Below are 20,545 nucleotides of genomic sequence, written 5' to 3'. Positions count from 1 at the left end.
AAAAACAAAAAGAAACATAGATATCATACATTTATTAAATACCTTAATTAATAGGTATCCTTAATTAATGAAATATTTTTGACACAAGTGAAAACATTTTTTAAGCAGTGAAACTTGTGAAACGACTCGTTATCTCGTACGACTAATTATTTTAGTCGATGTTTTTAGACATCCCTATCAACGCATTGTCTTTGTCACAACTGTAGCTAACTTCAGTTCAGTTTGCTTTCTGCTTTCTGTCATTACTGTCATGTCAATGTCAAGAGTGTGATTTAACGTATTGTCATTGAAATTGCTCGGAAATACATAAAAATCTCTAGATATTTCTGTTTTTCTCGTCGTAATTAGAGCATATATAGGTTCATTAAATGCGCAGAACTATATTTCCAATTTGAACATCACGGAGTGTCTTTGTTATAACTGAAACATCGTCGATGAACATTATGACATCTGTTTGTTTTGATCCTGAGTTGATTTATTAATTAATTTGTATCAGTTAATTAGTAGCACGGTGAAAATGGAAGCTGGGGAATGGAGAAGGAATATTATCAGCCAATTACAGGCTAGAAATAAATATGAAACAGCGGCATTTCAAGACATTATAGCCTTTCGTAAGTAACTTAACCTATGGACGTCTTTGTGTTGACACTGTAATATTATATATCAAATAGACAAGATTTATCACTAGACTAATAATCCATTGTTCGTAACAGATAGTTTGTGTTCACTTCTTTCGTTATCATGTCCATTAATTTGTTTTGAAATTACTTTGTTTATAACCTCTGTCATTGCCTGTACAGGCAGAATGGAATAAAATTTAATTGATATTTAAAAAATACTTTCATAATTAAAAAACAAACAATTCGAAAACCTTGTCTATTTATAGAAATATTTGCTCACACGGTGATGTTACCAGTGTTGGCTTATCACCACATATCAGTGATAAAACATTGTGATTAAGGATAACAATACCTTCTGAATATTTATGTCTAAGCAAACTCTAACACAATGTATGTAAATGTGTAATGCATTTGTACAATGACTCAAGTTGAATGACTGACCTACCTACATTCTAATCAACAAGTTTTTAATGTTCTATGAAAGTCAATTAAATCATTTTCTTATACATGACTGAACTTAGATTAGGGCTGTGATAACATTTCCATTAACAATGCAATTTAAGAGCCAATGATTAAATATTAAACTTAACTTAAAATAAAATGTAGGTACCACATGAAAACAGCAACAAAATATTATTTTGAATAAATAAAAAATAATTTTGAGGTTGAATCTGAAATGTTACTTTACTTCCAAAACTGGAAAAAGTTTCATAACTAATGTTTTAAAAATGGAAGATTTCCAATATAACAATACCTTATTCCATAAACAGGTATCATACCATAACTGGTGAAATGAAATGGTTACATGCATTTCTAACTGCCCCATTGGGAATTATAAGGTGTATTGAGAAAGTATATGTACAATAAGGCTTGTTTAGAAAGTTTAAACCTACAAATATAATATCTATTATATATCTGTTTTAAGCTAATCCAATTTGCATGCTATTAAATATTCACTTGCAATATTCCTAATGTCTTATAAAAAATTGGATGGACAATATTATGAAAAATTATTAATAATATTCTTTAATATAAGATAAGAAGAGGCTCTAAAGTTGATCAGCAAAATGAAAAATATTTAATGAAACTAATTCATAATTTTCAGAGAGCCGACTGTTTGACAATGTGAACACATTAAAGAATGAAAATCTTCAGTTAACATTGCTCAATGAAAGAATACGGTTTACGGGAGCTGAAAGTGTTAGTGGAACTGGTAAGTTAATTGTTTTAATTTCCAGAATTAAACATATTGTATCACACATTATACCTTTTTAGACATAAGCTAATTACAAAACCAACAAGAATATTAAATCTTTTTAGACATAAGCTTACAAGACTAATAAGAATGTTAAAATTTCTATTATCAATAAGTGGTGTGATATTTGTTACCTATTCTAATGCATATCTTATTTGTGTTTACCAAAATGATAAAAGCATCATAAGATCTACCTAATTTTACTCCTTATGTGATAAGATACACATTAGTTAAGTGAAAACAAACAAATTTAATGATTTCTATGTGAATAGACCACTTAGATATTTTGTAATTGTAATGAACAAATAAATATTTGTCTACATTAAGAGTTTTGCTAATAAACAAAATTATAAAATTACAGGAAATGCCAGCAATGAAAGGATACAGGCTCTGGAGCAGAAAATCTTAGTACAACAAGAAGAACTTACTTCTCTGCACAGGAGAAGAGGAGAGAATGCACAGCAGATTATGAGCCTTAATGAAAAAGTACATGATTTAGAGAAACAACTTCAAGCTAAAGATATTGTGTAAGTACTGGACTATTAAATAAAACTACTTAATAATAACTAAGTAAAATTGTATAAAACTATGCCGTTTATGACTACTCGGTAAAAGAAGCACAGAGGTAGTTGAAATTTTGGCCAGTTATGTTTTGTATAGAGGTCTCTCAATAGTCCTCTTTGTTTACTTACTACTTACTATACAGGAGAACATTCTGAGGCATTTTTATGGGTAATGGCAATGGTTAAACATTGCCGAATACAGATAATATGCTAAGTATCTCTCATACTATCACAAAGATTTTTTTAATAACAAGGCCAATTATATTTTTATTAGATTGATATAAGAGATTGCCCATAGTTAAAAGTCACGTACCTTAATTTAAATAACACAGAGTAAATAGATAATAAAGTCTACGGAAACATATTAAGTCATACCAAAAGCCACTGGACTTATTGTGTGCTTAACGGGATGATTCAAGTTTGCCTAATTACTTTGTGTATTTGTACAACGACTAATGTGTATTTGCACTATGATGTGTACATAATATTATAGTCAAACAATGCAGACCGCTAAATGAGAATGAGTGACAAAAACTATACTATTTTGTTTACTCTTATTTAGTTTGGACAAATATTCACTGCTGTTCCGATGTGCAGTTTGAAACTAATGTTTGTAATTTTAATGAGTCTTAAATTAGATATTCCACTTCACAAAAGACATAACATAACATCTTTTATTCCCTGAAGGGGTAGGTTTAGATATACCTAATCTATACCTATCCAGTATTGAATGTAACTGCCTTTTTTCACCAATCTCTCTTGTAATAGGGGCTGAGTCTCTTGCTATTGGACATATTCCGGGACTCCATGCTACTACTAGAATTTTTGAAGAACTGAAAACAACCGATAACTGCTACCCAATCGAACCTGAGACGACACCTCTTGCTCGGCTCGGAATAAAAATATTTTGGACATTTATGAAATTATATGGGATATAAACAATAAAACTTTTCAAAATAGTATTTATAATAATTATAATAGCAACAATATAGAGGACTTCTTAACATTAAAACATTGTTACCTGCTTCAGTCTTAATTATTATGTGCATAATATTACTCATGAATACATGTATTGTCTACATTCAAAATTAAAATTCTATTATTTCTTTAGAATTTCAGAAAACACAGCAGTGATAGCGTCTTTGCGGGCTGAAATTCAAATGTATGAAACAAATATGTCTGAATTGCAAGGACTAAATCAAGTATTGAGGGATGAACACCAAGCCCTACAGATAGCATTTGCAGCAATAGAAGAGAAATTGAGGAAAGCACAGGTATATTGTATAAAAAAGTTAATAGTAGTAAGTATATTATAATTATACCAGGGAAATTCTCCCTAGCATAGGCCTGCCTGGTTAAAGGATCAATGGAACGTTGAACTCCTAAATCATAATATTAAAATATAAGTTAGCAATCTTTAAAGAAACATTTTTATTCATTGTTATACTTAGTTTAAATTACTTTTTAGAATTTTGTTAGAGTTTACCGCTCCGGTGCTCCTTTGAGCGAGTCATCTACATAAATATATCCCTAAGGCGCACTACTTGGTCTGTCCACAGGGGTTTTGCATGGACACTAAATGGTTTTAAACTGAATTCTGTTGAGATGACCTGAACTCTGTGGGAGTTCCCACTTAAAACAAGTAGAATTATATGTATGAACCCTAATTAATAAGAAAATACTAAGGACTGTGCATGATAAATTCTAATTATGCCAAAAGCACTTACCAGCGTATAAAAAGCGACTACTCAAGTGGAAACAGTAGGTTGTTTGTTTTACAAATATTTTTCTCCCTAATGTATAAACATTAAAAATTCCTATAGATAGATAGCCCATAAATCAATGTAAGTCATGTAACAATGTTTTTCTTTTGTAACAATGTTTCAAGCGATGCTATATTTAACCAGTGGTGGATTCCGATACACTTACAGCTAATCTAAATCCTGCTACACAAATAAAATATCTAGAAAAATATTATCAAAAACTTAATTTATTTGCTATTAGTAAATACTTATTGGAACAATATTACCTACACACAGCTAAGTGACATTTTTGAAACTAAGAGATGAAGAAGAAAATATGTGGTAATTGTTGAGAGAACAGATTCTGATACTGTTTTACTTCTGAAACTTAGCAATTCTCATATTATTATAATCACGAATAATATAACATAAAAATATACATTTTAATTTCTTTGCAACTCCCAATGAGTTTAAAAGATAAAACGTTTTAAATAGATATAAGTAAACCAGGTTTCTAAGAATACTACTAGCACTGAAAATAACCGTATCCACATTGTAAAGTCTACTAATCTAGTTTAGTTCAGAAATAAACGATACATTTTTAAACGTAAACAAGCTTGACTTTGCACAGACAACGCTAAATACTATCTACTTATTAAAAAAAAATCTTACTCGCTATAAATTATGAATATCACAGATTGTTATTCATTCAGCAACGCCACAACCCACATGATTCTCTTGTTCACCACATTTCCAAGCTTTCCACACTAAAAACTTATTTGAAAATAGCTTTTAAACACGACTTTGAGTAATGAATCAACAATTTTATCTCAGTAATTAAACATTAGCTCATATCAGCTGCGTCTGTTACTTGTTGAAGGCAGTTAAAAAAGATACGTTCCACTACGTTTGAAGCTTTCTTGCTTTTGTTTATACTGAGTAAAAATATTTTTGGCATAGTACTGGTGGTCGTTATTGAACAATTTTTTCCGCTGGAACTTTAGATTTTTATAGCATCATTTAAAATTTGGCAATGGTCCAAGCTGATTCTAGCTTGTCTTTATATTAATATGCAGCGTGTTTCATATTCCTCGGTCCTTTTTTTTTGATAGCTTTTTTCGCGAGTTTCTTCCATTCATTCGCAATTATATTTAGATACTCTGTCTACAGTGTGTGATTACTCTCGATGACAGAATTTGCCGAAGCTCATGTGTTTTTCTAAAATCTATTTAACAAAAGCATTTCTCAATGTCAAAAAAATTAACGTGAAATATTTTTAAGAAATCTTTAAAAATACTTATGGCAATAAAATAGGTAAATTTCAATATTTTCTAGGAAAATCTATGCTAGATATCGCTATAGATAAAGAGATCTTGTTATTACCTTAACTACAACCGGTAATTACTATTCACGCAAGATAGCGGGCTTTCATATCCGTCAAAGCGTATTGACCACACAATATATCAAATCAACTCGGCCGAGTGGGTGATCCAATCCCGATTTGGTACCGGGCTTAACACAAATAGCGCGATGGCCTCGTAAAGCTCCCATGCGAAGCTATGCCTCAAACAACATATCACTTAATGTAATGAATTACTAGGATATCATAAAATGTAGCCCGCTGTATATTTTACGACGATCACGTGATAACAGCTGTGTATGAAATGCTTATAGCTGTGTCTCAAGTAACATCACTTACATTCAGTCAGATAGAAAATTTCGTGGCAGTGTGTCAGCAGTTGATTTCAGAGATAATTTCCATGTTTTCTTTTGAACAAGTCGTTAATAAATTAGCTATTTAACACTAAAGAGTCGCGGGAACTGTTTGAGTTTAAATTGATAAACATGCGACGAGTTTTCAAGAGGGTACTTAATTATTTTGTGTTGTTATATAGGTTCGTGTTTTTGTGCCAATAGTTTTTACAGTGCAATTCTTGTGTTGTAGGATGAAAATCGGTCGTTAGTGGAGAGACTCATAAAATACAAAGCTAAGGATGCAGATAAAATGAATGAAGAAAATGAACATTTCCTCAAGTAAGTATGAAATGCATATTTTTGTGAAAACCTCATAATAACTAATTTATTACAGCATGTTTTATATTCCAGTTTTACCTAAGTATTTGTTTAGCTATTAATTAAAGGCACCAAGACCATTTAAAAAAAAAAACTTTTTGGTATTTGAAAATTGGTATTTGTATTTAATTTATGGTTTAGTCAAAATTTATATATTATTGGGGCATTCGGTCGATGGCATACTAGTGTATTTGTTTTTGCCTGTGAGTATATAGTTGCAATGAGACTTGCAAGTGAATGTCGCTGCTACCATAGAGTTGATGTGCACTGCACCGTAGAATATTTGTCACGTGTAAAGCGAGGGGATCAACTAAATTCGAGCTAATGGTTAATGGTTGTTTTGATTTATCAGTTTCTCGATTTACGCCTGACAAATATTAGTAGTAAATGCACATTTCCTAAATAATGTTATTGAATAATTTTGTGTTTAAAATGTGTATTTTACTTTGCCAAGTGTCGTTACTAGAGTGGGGTTTGTGTGTGCCGCGAGGCTTAGAGGCTTGCATAAGTACCCATAATTTTTGTTTTTGCTTCTTTTTGTCTAATTTCTTCAACAGGTCAAGCAACCCTACCGCGTTTTTCATCAACACGTTTGGTAGAGTTAGTTTCGGGTGAGTTTGACATAATGTGAATGATGATGTGGTGGTTTGAAGGCATTGTGGCGTTCATTATTGAACATTATATCTCTTCATGAAAATGGCCCATATATTTATGTCTTAACTGCACTCTGAAACTGACTCATGATTTCTTTTCCTTTCTTGTTTGTAAAATTGTATGGAGTTTCTGTCATATCTACTTATCTTTCTAACGGAATTTTTGTATGCATCAGGACATTGGCAATCGTTCGAAGTTAAGTATGATCCTATCATAATACGGTGTGCGTCGTTGTCACGTATCGAAGTAACAAGTTGTCATGTGCGTTACATTATTCGCGTCATTTGTTTACCTACTTACAAAATTCCATTTGATTACGTGTGCATGTACTCGGTTTGCGACGTTAGATCCTAGAGAATTTTCATTACACATCCAATAACGTACGTTCTATTAATACAACATGCGAGGTTACTTCCAGTATAGTTGCAGTTATTAACGTTCGATACGTTACATTAAATTCTGGCATTGTCATTGCCACACGTAAACACCTAAATTCTAAAATAGAACACGGATTATGCAGTTTACCGAACATTTTGTAATGCACTCTGCATTCAGTCGTTAAATTGATGTGGATACATTTTCGTGATCGCGTGAAATTGTAGCCTTACAGTATCTGCATATTCTGTATATTGATACTGCTATGGATTGTTTACGCTAGTCCGTATAATATTTACAATTTAATTCGCCTTTGAAGTTCCATATTTATTTGTCTTTCCAACGCTCACTTTATTTATGTGATTTTAATTTTATCGACTCACATGTCACTCGATCTATTCTTATCCATTCAATCATTTTATTTTGGTTCACAATATTAACAATTTTGAATACAGTGTGATAAAACTTTTATTTATTTTAAGCGAATGGATTGGTAACGTGTTTGCATGATTTTTTTTATTGGATTGTGCACTATTGCTCGGTAGACACTACTATTAGTAAATGGTAGATAGTGCCATGTTTGATGTAAATGTAGGACGAAATAAAACTAAAACGTCTGACGTGAAAATGTCTCATATAACAGATTTTCATTAAGGTTCGTAAATGCAGAATTTATTAATCAATTAAATTGGCATCATAAATTATTTATTAAGACATCGTGCATGGAAATTATTCTGGTTTCTGGATATACGCACCTTGATTGCATTATCGATAGAGACGGGAAATTGTGAGGTCTAGTAGCAGATGCTTTGGACGCATAAGGCTAAAGACTAATTAATAATCACCACGATTGCTGTGTTTTATGCATGTTGGTATTAATATTTATGGTTGGGCAAAAGAAATAGGTCGTATCCATAAAATGTGGTATGTTGTATCGAATAGTCCGCCTGCAAAAATGGCTTCGCGGAAAAGCGGTCGAAACGGTAATAAAAGTCACAACAAAGAGACTTGGGAGTCCGTCTTACGTCAGTTTGAAATGTTTTCTTTCAGAAAGAAAAGCGATAAGGTGCGGAAAGAGTTGGAGGAGGCAGCTAGAGAGAGTGGTAGTAGGAGTAGTGGGTCAGGCAGTTCTGAAGACAAAATATTGGACTCGATGCCGTATTTCGCAACTATTCTGCCTAATAAAGTTGCACTGAGATTTGTAAGTAATAAGACAAAGTTCTAAGGCATGCATGCGGTTTTGTAAATGCTTGGTGTTGTGATGTTTAGGCGATTTCGGTGTGTGGTTTCATATTAATTGTGAATGTTTTAATGATCAGTTTTGTTATATCAGGATGCTCATGACGGTGAAGTGAATGCAGTGAAATGGAGTCCAACGGACAGAATTGTTGCGACAGGTGGAGCTGATAGGAAAGTCAAATTATGGGATGTTACTAAATGTAAGTTAAAAACATTTTTAATTGTTTTTACCTAATTCTTTTTTCATGGTATAAGCCGGTAAATGAACAGGCGGGTCATTTACCGGCTTATACCATGAAAGTAGGGTCGGGGATCGTAAGCAATTGCCGCCGCCCATGGACACCCGAAACACCAGGGGCGTTACAAGTGCGTTGCCGGTCGCATCTTGCCAATCGGGGATTGGGAAGATGGGAAGGTAACCTCACCCACACAACGAAACATGGCAGGCGTTGTTTCACGCCGCATTCGCCACGAAGGCTACAAAAATATATTTTATGATATATTTTTACTAGCGTTTTGGTAATTACAGATATTTTCAAGTTTATTTATGTACCTACTCTTAAAATTACAAAAGCAACAACTGGTACATTTTAAAAAAACTAATATCTCAACTTCAACTGTCTGTAAGACGTGGCAATGGTACTTACACATTGCTAAATAAAAAATCCAGTTTTACTCATAGAAAACTTTTTGTCTCCTTTAAAAGTTCCTTTGAATATTTTTTTAACTTGAACAGTTTATTCACGACAGTAAAGACCATTATTAATTGAGCAAATTTTCTTATAATCTATATTAATGGATATTGTTTAAGGATAATCTTCACAACATTTCAGGTATGGTGGAAACAAGAGGTACGCTAGTAGGATCGAACGCGGGAGTCATGTCAGTTGACTTCGACTCAACAGGCGCGTACATCGTAGGAGCTTCTAATGACTTCGCCAGTCGCGTGTGGACTGTCGCCGACCAGCGATTAAGGGTGAGTCGACTTCTACATTGATTGACCGGTTGACTTCTTTTTAAACATGAAGTCTATTTTATTTGGGAACAAGACTTCAAGGGTGCTTTTCCACCAGAAATGTGCTATGTATCTATGCTACGAAGATGTAATAGCTAAGCTGTGAAATTATGTGACCATTTCCACTGATACTAAACTATGTAGCTGTGCAAGGAACATACGCAGCATAAGTATGCGATGTATCGGTAGTAGGGAAGCCATCGATAGCACACAACCATAGCACGCATTTTTCAATATATAAACACGGTTTAGCTGAGCCCGTTTCCACTAGTGCTAAGCTAGGTGTACCAATGATGCATCAACGTAGCATAGCTTGTATCTCGATGGTGGTGATATAACGTGTCAATGAAGTAAATCTAGCACAAACATGTGGTCTACTGTTGTATGTAAACAAGGTATAGATTACATATTAAAAACTACATTCATCCTTGATTTAAATTGTAAACAGCTGCTACCTCACATACATAACAAACGTGATGTTGCTTTGATCAAACGCTTTAAAATATTTAGACGGGAACACAACACAAACATTGTATCGTCGTTTACACCTAAGTCTAGTTAGCCTAGTAACACTAATAAACGGCTAGGATGAAATTTTTCACCTCCCTGCCCTAGTTTATAAAGTATAATTTATGACTGCAAGTGATAGATGAGCATAGGAAGTTTACAGTTGTCTGCACACATTTCCCTGCAAATAAATGCAGTAGTACATATTTAATGTTGGCAGTGTTTAGTGTACACAGCTATCCATGAATAACATTACCGATATCATCTTGTTCACTGCTCGTATCCATTTGCAATAATTGGAATATAGCAATCATTATTTATTTACCGTCTTGCTGAAGCCGCGATTGATTTGATCTCGGTCTGACTCACAAATCTTGTTAGGTATGCAGATACACGTGGGTGTTGTGTAAACGAGCAAGATGCAATAATAGTATCCGTCAGTTCGGACATTATTGTTGTGGTCGGGAGGCGGGGAGGGCCGCGCAGGGCGGGGTCACGAACACGATCGTCTATTAGCGGTTTGTTAGCGCGTCCGCGCTTCGTGATCCCGCTTTGATCACTTCCGACGTTTCACGCGAGTACCAACTCATCCGATCCCAATATGAATTATGTACAATATAAATACCGTGATTCAAATCTCACGTAACGGACCTTCAAGAGCCTTGCATACTTAGGTACATTTGATTTAATACAGTTATTAAATTACCACACCCATTTTCCTTATGCCAGTTTACAATCTTCTCCTGACTCAGCCGATCGTTTTGTAGAAACGATAATTCTATTTTTTCCGCACAATATTTAGACTTTGCGTTAAAAGCAAACCATCGTAGAGACTGAAATTGTTTTGTATTTATAGTGTAGAAATATCTTGTACAGGTGGGATGAAAATATCGCAACATCTATAAACTAATTTGATTTGATGGCTAAATTGCGGTAAACAGACAGGCTGCATTAGACTCTACCGCGCTCGGAAATGTTTACGCACGCACACATCGAAACCAACTGTACCACTTAGCGTATTTAAATTGAATCAGGTAACAAATCAGTTTATTGTTGAAGTAAATATTGCACTTGCAACGATAATACTGGATTCAATAATATAACAGATGCCATTCGCGTGCCGCCCACCTCGGCGGATATTTCGCATGCTCTCATCGTGCATCCCTGTACAAACATACAATCAGGACCTCAACGTCAACAAATTGGAGAGCACGCCCACTCATTTACTGACCACGCAGAAATAAAATAAATACTGGAAGTTTTTCCATATAATCGATACTAATCGGTTTTATCAAAGTTTTTTTGCAAACTTAATAATAGGATTTAGTAGAGATATAAATTGAGTGTTCAAAATAATGATGACACTGATTTATTGGTATCATAATTTAGAATTAATCGTTTGTAACGTATTATTTATTTAATGTGAACCGTTAATCGTAATTTATTATGTGGTTTTAAATGGTTATCTAGATGTTGTTGAGCGCTTCTAGTCATCGGCATGATTTTATTTCTTGAGCTTATCTCCGTTTATTTTCGCATTGAGAAAGCCCCTGCGTGATCGCGGTATCGAAGAACTATCCCGATGCAAATAATACACAAATTGCGCAGCGAATATCCATAACTGGCGCCGAGCAATAGCCATATAATGAGTCCAAATCGATTGCGCTTCGTGAGTCCACCGGATGCTCTCTTATCTCCAGTACCGTCTGATTTACGATCTGTTAACAGATTATTCGTTCCATAACAGTTGCCAATCTCGTTTTTTATGAATTCTCGCACCTCAAAATTGAGTTTTGCCTTAAAGGGCTCTCGCAGTGAGCAACTGGTGCCTTTTTATTGGTCGAAGATGCGCCTGTTATAGACTTGATCGTAAATAAAATGGATACAAATTTGGATTTACTGCAAAAGAAAATAATTTGCTGGGAACGTTAATTTCTAAGGAGCAATATAATTGTCAAGATTATTCCTCGCAGTAAACATTTATAGTGGCTGATAAATGGTGGCTGACGGAGATAATATGTTAAGGAACGCAGCGAATCCTGAACAACTTTATTATTTCTAATGGCGCCTTTGAACAACAGAAAGCTTGAAATATTCTGCTATTTATTTAAATGAGCAATTGCACTTCAGTAAAACTATTTAGTGCTTTCTAGATTAAGTTAAAATTTCCAAGACTTGGAGAATTGCAGAACATAAAATTATACTTACAAATAGCTTCCCACTAGTTCGGGGTAATGAAGTTTTAAGTTTTGCTTTATATGGTGATGGAAAACGTATTATATCATATTCATATTGCCTATTTCTGCGTAAAATTTCTGCATATACATTGATTAAGATACGAAAGACTTGAAATACCCTCGGAAATAAAAATGTTGATACATTAACATCCATAAACCGTCTTGAACGCTGCACCCACTCTAATATTTTCTTCCGTGTCGAGGGTGCGTTTACAAACATTTAATTTCACATACACATACACACAAAACAACAATTTCTGGATAACACAGTGTTGCTCCGTGCGGTAATCGAACCCGCTACCCGTTGCATGGCAGCCGGCCCAGCCACCGCATCAACCATGCAGTCAACTTCACTCAAAATAAAACAGGATAAGGAAATTCCAAACGACCACATTTATTTTAAAATTCTCCAACACAAAGTTGCAATCTTTAAAAAAATACCAACCAAGCTTTTCGAACATAGCAACAGTATGAGCATTTGTTCCTATAAATATTTGAAAATCAACAGACCTTTCTCCTAAATACAAGAACATAAAAGATACCTTTGTCATCTTTTACTTTCCTTTCCAAACGAAAGTGTCCTAGTTAGTATTAAAAAGGCTAAGTTAATGCACTTTTGTTACAAAAGTACCCATTCAGTTCCGTACTGAGATAATTATTGTTACTTAACTTTCGTTAATCGTCTCGTCTGTTTGTCCAATTTCCCCTTTTTATAAATTCCAATTTCGGTGCATAATGCGTCTCTGTGTTATTCTTAAAGTTCTTTATTACATTTTTAACTTGGCATTTACTTGGCTTATGTTGATTCCTATACGATAAGTGACAGTAATCAACACTTGGTCGAGAATTCAGTCTATCAAGATTAAGCATACGGGAAATTCTAAGACATTATCTCATTACGTATTTGGCTAAATTTATTTTAAAAGATTGTTTTAAGATAAAAACTGGACAGTTATAATGTAGTTTTTTTAATCAAAAAGATCTTATAATTATTGTCGTCTTGTCAAGATTTAAGCGTAATTTCACTTAGAAACGATTTATCCGATTGCTTGGCGGAATAATATCGCATGCAAGTAAATTCTCCATAAAATTTTCTGTAACCAACTTTTACTGTATCCAATTCTATGCTCTTCTGTTGAGCTGTTTCCGTCGTATTTAATATATTGTAGATAGAATGCAAAATATAACGCCATGGTGGTCACCGTCAAAGTGGAACTAACTTGTAAAGTTGTGACAGTCAAATGCGCCAGCGCCTATAAATGCGGCCGATGTGCGGGACACAAAATGTGTAATAAAATAGACGATAAACGCAAAACATAATGCGGCTTTACTCGAATGAATTGAATTTGCATAAATGTAATTGTCTATTGTCTTTGTGCGTTACGGTGAATGATCACGGAACCCTGATCTTTGAATAAGTTCAGAATAATCCGGTATTCAACAGTCGTTAATGAAAATAAATTTGAAAATTTAAATCTTCTTCGGGGCATATCTGTGATATAGGTATCACTGCATCTTTTAAAATGCAAATATGTATTTTAATTAACTCTGAAAAGTGTTTACATTTTCATAAATGTATTAATTTAGACATTTTATGGTCGTTGGCCTGTTTAAGTTCTCATTTGTTGTTATAGTTAATCAGATTACATATTTCATGAGAAGTCCATCCCAGCAATATTTCATTTGTGTCGCTAGGCCGAGCGCGAGATAAAATCTTCAAGTATTGGCTCAATAAGTAGGATCGGAACAAGATACAAAAGGGGCCGATATTGATCGAGTACAGGCTCTTCCCTATACTAAAGCGTCCCAAGGACGTTCCTTATAAAGACAAGACGATGTTTAATATATATGTTGACTGGTGGACTTGTCCCATGACCGATGTTCACCAGTCGATTGTTCAGCTTATTTTGTTTTTTCTTGTCCGTTCCTCGCGATTCCGGTGGCCACCGTCGATTCCCTTTTATGAATATTTCATATTATTGTAAACGACTTTATCTGCAGCACAATGTTGCATTCAATATTTGAATTTTATAGTTCTTCGAAAATGCCTGTCGACTACTGTAAAATTGTGACCGCCCTCGGCTTTCACAAGACATTTACATTTTATTATTTTTATACCTAGTACAGGGCGTCCAATTGAAAACTGGTTAGATTTTTATGTTCTATTCATAAAGACTGTATTGCGTGAACACAATTTACTAGTCTAATAAATTGTGTGCTAGATGGCACCATAATATTCGCTGGAATGGACACTTGTGTGCTAACGTAAAGCCTTTTTAGCATTTCTATAACGAGCGAGATTGTTAAAAAGCTTTTCTTTAGTAGACATTAGTGCAAATTCTATGAACACCGACAAAGGGCTCTTGTTTATTTATACATAGAGTAAACCTGGATTTGGAGTCTGAATTGCTTCTGTTTCTGTTTGTCATAATAGGTATGTGATCGAGTTTGTGTAGTTATTGATATAATAAATTTTCTCCTAAAGGAAAGCTGGTTTTTATCGTTCGTTACCATAATTTGAAATACGATTATATGTGTGATATCAAAACGTTTTGCTTGTTTATGCACATCATACTTATTGCTGAAAATAATAAATGCTCTTCAACTATAATAAAACCAGTTCCCATTTCACTGACCATTTAATTTTATTTACATAACAGAGCAACATTTGCGAGCAAGTTATCAACTCTTTTTTCTACGTGTGGTACGCGAGAGTATCCTAATACCATCTTAAATCACCTTTTTTTTACAAAGCAGCTGGCGCTTTAGCGGCGAACTCAAAAAGGCTTAATTTTATTTCTTTTCAACGCCGTTGCTAATCTAAATCTAGAAAGAACGCTTGTAGGGACAAATTCTTTGTTGCGGGCTACTAATGGCTACGCTTAGTTGTTCTCAAGTCGGCACGCGACACAGGACACGTGCCGTCGCGCGCGCCGATCTTATCTAGCGCACGAACGACCGCCGTGCCCCTTCACACGTGATGGTGCTAAGAACTTAACTCCAAGATCCCATCTCATTGATGTGTGCAATTTCAAGTCACTGTTCAAATCTACTCTATTTTTTGTTTTCCGCCTTTATTACCACACTTTTGCATTTATGAATGCTCTTTTGGCCGCGGCGGAAACTGGTTCGGCACAAAAAGAATGGTTCAATGACAGCACAAGTTTTGTTTTTAGTTGCCAATCATAAAATATCATGGCGGTTAATTGATATGTGGTTGTTTTATTTTGTCTTTATCTGACCGACACATCCAGATAGGTTTTAATGAGTCGGTGTTTTAACAATCATGTTTAATTAATGATTAGCATTGAATAGTGGATGTGCAAACAGCAAACTCTTTGTTCCTTTATTTAAATAACGTGTGAGGCTATAATTATACAAAATAAAACCAGGTAATATTTTGGAAATTTTTATTTTAAGTAATGACAATTTGGACGGATGAAACAAGTTAAATGCTGCTTAAGTACAAAGTTTAAACAACATTTTAATACATTAACATCTCATTATTAAGGCACTAGTAGATATCATAATAAAATACTTTCAGTTTACATGGAATAGCACATTTTGTAAGTCGTAAGCTTTCGTTTGTTTAGGTAGGTATCTCAGTTATATTAAAATTTTATTAAATAGTATTAAATTCAATCATAAATTACGTAAAAAAGAAACTACACTAATTTAAATAAATTACGATGTCGGGACGGCCGTCAATCCATCGTCTCTTGACTTAGGTCGCACGTTCGGTTATCTACTTAAAAGGTACTGAAATGTTACTTTTTACTTATCACTACATATCATTAAAATCAGGCTTATGCTACTTTTAAAAAAAATATGGTACAATACGTATTCAGACTTCCTCGAGTGGATGTCCGAGCGTAAAGTGAACGAATGAGCGACGTGATCTTGATAACGACTCACGGCCGCGGTCCCGCCGACGACTCCGGAGACGGGGACAAGCGAGCGACCTCACATACAAGACGCATTCAACGCACTAAACTCACAACACGGTCACACTGCGCGCCGCACTCGCATCCGTCCACATTCGCGCACGCTCTTGTGGTCGTCCCCGCCTCTGTGTCGCGCGCCCCCGCAGCACCGCGTCCAGTGCTGTGCTGGGGAAGCGTTCGGACACTAACCATTAAATAACCGCTATCGCTGCTCTGAGCTCGGTGGACGACAACACGCCCAGCGGATATCGTCACACGAGCCAGAACTCGACGGGGGTTTTTAAACTAACGAAATATACTACTATTGCGGACGCTGATCACGTCGACACGTCTTCTCTTATTTAGAAATGCCTCTGGTGTGCACGAGAAAAACTGGCATCGTAGACTTTGCAGAGGGCGGAGGGAGCATTGGGTCCTGGAAGCAACTCAGCAGCCTTAGCGGCAGCGCGTCTTCGCTGCCAACTGCAGGTCCAAGCTGCTAGTACGACTAGTTGAGCTGCTAGGAAAGCAGCTGCCGCGAGCATTGCTCCCGCTGCGTTTACGCAAGTAACGTCGGTCTCTCTGACGTACACAGAGTCTTCAGTGACATTCTTGGCGCGTTGTTTGTCAAAACCGAATTTGTCAGTAATCTGGATGGTCTGCACAAGAAGCATATCGTCTGTGGGTGCCGCGGGAGTAGAACGCCTCTTCCTACGTCCGTATGACATGACGGAGCGGAGTTCGTTCGGGCCGCCGTCGCACTGCACTGGTTCACACGTCGGCATGCAAGGAGTTACCAAGGCACGGAACTGGACAACTTCCGAAGATGGGAACTTGAAGGCATCGAAGTGAGACAACAGCATCTGTAAGATTGAACAAATCGCTCGTTAAAATTGTTCTCATTGAAGCTGTAGATAAATGAGTCAATTATTTTCATTACGAGTTTCTGCCGGCCTTCACACGCGTTGAAGCTTTTTTTACTGCTTCGGCAAGGTACAAAAACTTAGTACTTAAACGTAATATGGACTGGTACCACTTCATTAAGTTTTGAGATAGAATTTTACTGTTTTTACTATACATAATTGGACTTTTTAGTAATTACGCGTGGAAGATTACTTTTCATATAAAAATAATCTTACCTTTCCACTGTTCGCTGATTTGAACAAAGGTCCCATAATGAAGTGCTCGGTGGGACAACCATTGCTGTCGATGAGGGTAATTTCGCTGGAATCGACACCATCCATGGCAACAAGTTCTCGTACGAAGATTTCGAATGGTGAGTTCGGGTCCATAATTTCGAAGCGCAGGGCCTAAAAGAGAACGATTATGTTGGTTATTCGTGAAAATAATGATAATGGGGACACAAATATGATAAAAAGAAATATAATTACCAAAGGATCTCCGACTTCAGCAGAAGCAATGGTGTCGTCTCCATTTCTGTCGGTAATTCTCATAGCTACGTTGGGAGAGTCGACAATGACCTCCTCCGACAGACCGGTCTGGATGTCTCCGTGGATACCCAGGTCAACCTCGTTGGCAACAGTCTTATTGGTGAGATCGTATTGGCAAGTCACAGCCAAGCCGAGATCAGAGGACGTAACAATGGTGTCATGATGTTGAATAACGACATCGTTGAGGTATCTGTAGAGGAAATGTTAAAGTTAAGTACTGGAATAAATTAAATTAATACCTATCAGATTTTTGAGAGTTGAAGAGTATCTTACCTGCCGAGTCCGTTCTGTTTGACATTGCACTCCAGATTGTTGTATCCCATGTGCAGTTCGAATTCAAGACTTTGTTTAACATCGACGACGCAGGAGTTAGGGCTGCCCTTGGCGTAGATTTTACCGTCGAAAAGTTTGGATGTTTGAATCTTGGCAACCATGTCACCGGCACGGCAGTCGATGGACACGTTGTAACATGAAGACAGTTCGTAGGTGGCTGCTTCAGGAACTTCCAAGTAGGGATCCTGAACAGAGAATTCAATTAATTTATCATCCTATACCTTATTAAATTTAAATAGATAGAAAATGAAGTTGGTTCTCATATTTACCTGAATGTCGGCAAGCGTGGCACGAGAGTGGTGAGACAGACGACAGACGTGGTCACCAGTGTCGCCGTGGTCGTAGGAGTGGCAGCGGAAGGGCGAGTTCAAGCAAAGTTCACGACATTCCTCAACCGTTTGGACGTCTTGGTATACAGAGTCCACAGTCTTTAAGATACGGCCACCCATCTTCTTGAACTCACAAAGTTTTGTAGGCTCCTCCACACAGTTGTTTTCCAAATAGTCGGTGTCTGTAAGTAATAAAGAATAATGATTTAAAATACATAATTTCAAACTATGTGAAAATAGATAAAAAAAGAAGATGGTCTGTACCTTCGTTTGGTTGGAAAGAGTTGGTTCCCGCCAGTGTAATACGGTCCATGTTAGAGAGCACGCACTCCCCTGTTTTATTGTTGTAGTTCGCCGATCTGCAACAATGTTTCGCGCGGTTAACAGCAGCCATGTTTTATTCACTTTTTATTGTGTGAATTTTCCCAAGTAGTTAACCGCATGCATACTGAGATTGACGCTATTTTGCTTGCATCGTTTAATTATCAATTAACTATCGTGATTAATACTGCAAGTAATTATCAATTTCAACGAAGCTTCCTATAGTTTAATTTATAATACATAGTTGACACGATGACCCGACCGTTAGTTTCTATTTCTCAAGTCTCACTAGATTCAGACTGGTTTTATGTAGCGCGAGATTAACACTGCTTACCGATAGAAACTACTAAGGAGATGACACAGCTGTTTAAAGTCAAGTCGCAGTAATAATCCGGAGTGAGTCGCTGTAGCAACATAGTTTTAACGTCCTAGATAATAGTACAAGTGTAGGTATGCGTACGCGGCGTGCGCAATGCTTTCTCAATTAAAAGACTCACTTACAAGGTTACTCTTACTTTCAACCTCTATGTGAGTTGTCATAATCATAATGGCTTTATATTCAATGAGGTCTTTTGTTTGCATACAGCTTGAGTAAGTCTGGTCCCAACGATATTTACTTATACGCTGATTTAATTTCCCATCATGCAAACCCTATAAAAATTGCAAGACTATAATCCGTGTATTTTCAAGTCTAATGTAACGCTTCTTAAATGTCTTTTTATGCAGTTTTTCCTTTCTGTGTTCTATTTCATTTGTATAAATAATGTAGGTGTATACATGTATAGTTTATTATGAATAATACGCTTCGTGTTCATTAACATTGTATCTGTATAAAACTGTGACGTTTCAATGTATAATGTTGCTCTGTGCTTAGTGACCACCCGTATAATATTATCTTGTTCATCTAGCTCAATATTTTCTCTTGATGTACAATCGAAGCCGATCAGATGACCCTTGCGCTAACCTGTGTGATTTTCACATAAGATGAGCGCATTTCTTTGTTGTGTTCGCCATGAGAACTTTCTGTTTCGTTTCTCAATAGATAGTTTGCTATTTATAAAATTAATTGGTTCGTGTTGTTATTTGCTTTGATTTCGTGGTTGCTATCTCTATCTTGTGTAACGGCTTGCAGTCTATTACAAGAAGACATTAATTTAGAATGTTTAAAGTTGATGATTGCGTATGTCCCGCTACCGGTAGCCGTTGTTCATTTAACCGTACGGGTAGCTCGGATGCCTCTACCTCATCGCATAATAATTACACTAGACTACCTGCAATTTGTTCAACTGTATCTTTCTTACGTATACTCACGTACGGTCATAAAATCAAAATTTGTTTTAATATTCGCAGTATGATACCGGATTAACTGTATCCTAAGGTTTATGTTAGACTTCCTACTATTAACTGCCACTGTTAATTTAATATGTGCTTGACTACTTATAGACAAATTACTTTTAATGATTAGGATCTGACTAGTATTTATTTGCTTTATAAATGTAGTTTTGAAATATGCCCACGATATTCATAACGTCCCTATATAATTTTAACATCATATAAACATCGGCTAAACGCAAGTATTAATTACGTTTACAATGTAAAAGCGTCGTTGGTGGTCAAAGTTACAAAAATAATTATATGTAATTTATTGATAGGCCATAATTTCGATTGGTCGTAATGTGTATCTTCATCTCTCGATCTGAAGCGTGACTAAATAAGAACAGGAATATCCGCAATACTATTAATTTGATTACTATTCAGTATCTATTTTATGGTCTTGTTATTTGTTTTGAATGTTTCAAATAACCGTATAACCATTAATTATATAAAGCCATAAAATATAATTACAGAAAAAATCTTTCAATGGGAAATTCATCTGAGGAATTATCTTGGATAATTTAAAGTGCGGAA

General features: G+C 35.6%; 2 protein-coding genes across 4 annotated transcripts in view; one reads left to right on the top strand and one right to left on the bottom strand.

Annotated features, from left to right (window-relative positions):
• The first annotated feature begins 223 nt into the window (after window positions 1–223).
• The window catches only part of LOC118270050 (autophagy-related protein 16-1), a 172,904-nt gene continuing 152,582 nt past the window's right edge, over window positions 224–20,545 (top strand). The window contains exons 1-9 of one of the 2 annotated variants that reach the window (XM_035585497.2): window positions 224–611; window positions 1,726–1,833; window positions 2,237–2,402; window positions 3,550–3,712; window positions 6,126–6,214; window positions 6,811–6,864; window positions 8,333–8,483; window positions 8,616–8,721; window positions 9,355–9,497. In XM_035585497.2, the coding sequence (XP_035441390.1) occupies window positions 518–611; window positions 1,726–1,833; window positions 2,237–2,402; window positions 3,550–3,712; window positions 6,126–6,214; window positions 6,811–6,864; window positions 8,333–8,483; window positions 8,616–8,721; window positions 9,355–9,497 (1,074 nt within the window). In that variant the 5' untranslated portion in view covers window positions 224–517. The remainder of the gene's footprint in view (window positions 612–1,725; window positions 1,834–2,236; window positions 2,403–3,549; window positions 3,713–6,125; window positions 6,215–6,810; window positions 6,865–8,332; window positions 8,484–8,615; window positions 8,722–9,354; window positions 9,498–20,545) is intronic. The other variant, XM_035585498.2, reaches the window with a different exon arrangement.
• LOC118270049 (uncharacterized) overlaps window positions 15,677–20,545 on the bottom strand; it is a 63,996-nt gene continuing 59,127 nt past the window's right edge. For both annotated transcript variants that reach the window (XM_035585496.2, XM_050707110.1), the window contains 6 exons: window positions 18,581–18,675; window positions 18,257–18,498; window positions 17,928–18,172; window positions 17,595–17,844; window positions 17,343–17,513; window positions 15,677–17,066 (listed from right to left, as the gene is read on the bottom strand). In XM_035585496.2, coding sequence (XP_035441389.1) covers window positions 16,566–17,066; window positions 17,343–17,513; window positions 17,595–17,844; window positions 17,928–18,172; window positions 18,257–18,498; window positions 18,581–18,675 — 1,504 coding nt within the window. In that variant the 3' untranslated portion in view covers window positions 15,677–16,565. The remainder of the gene's footprint in view (window positions 17,067–17,342; window positions 17,514–17,594; window positions 17,845–17,927; window positions 18,173–18,256; window positions 18,499–18,580; window positions 18,676–20,545) is intronic.

Source organism: Spodoptera frugiperda, chromosome 30 (genome assembly GCF_023101765.2).
Source record: "Spodoptera frugiperda isolate SF20-4 chromosome 30, AGI-APGP_CSIRO_Sfru_2.0, whole genome shotgun sequence".
Classification (NCBI taxonomy): domain Eukaryota; kingdom Metazoa; phylum Arthropoda; class Insecta; order Lepidoptera; family Noctuidae; genus Spodoptera; species Spodoptera frugiperda.
Note: the sequence above shows the minus strand (reverse complement) of the source record. Positions and strands in the feature narration are given on the sequence as shown.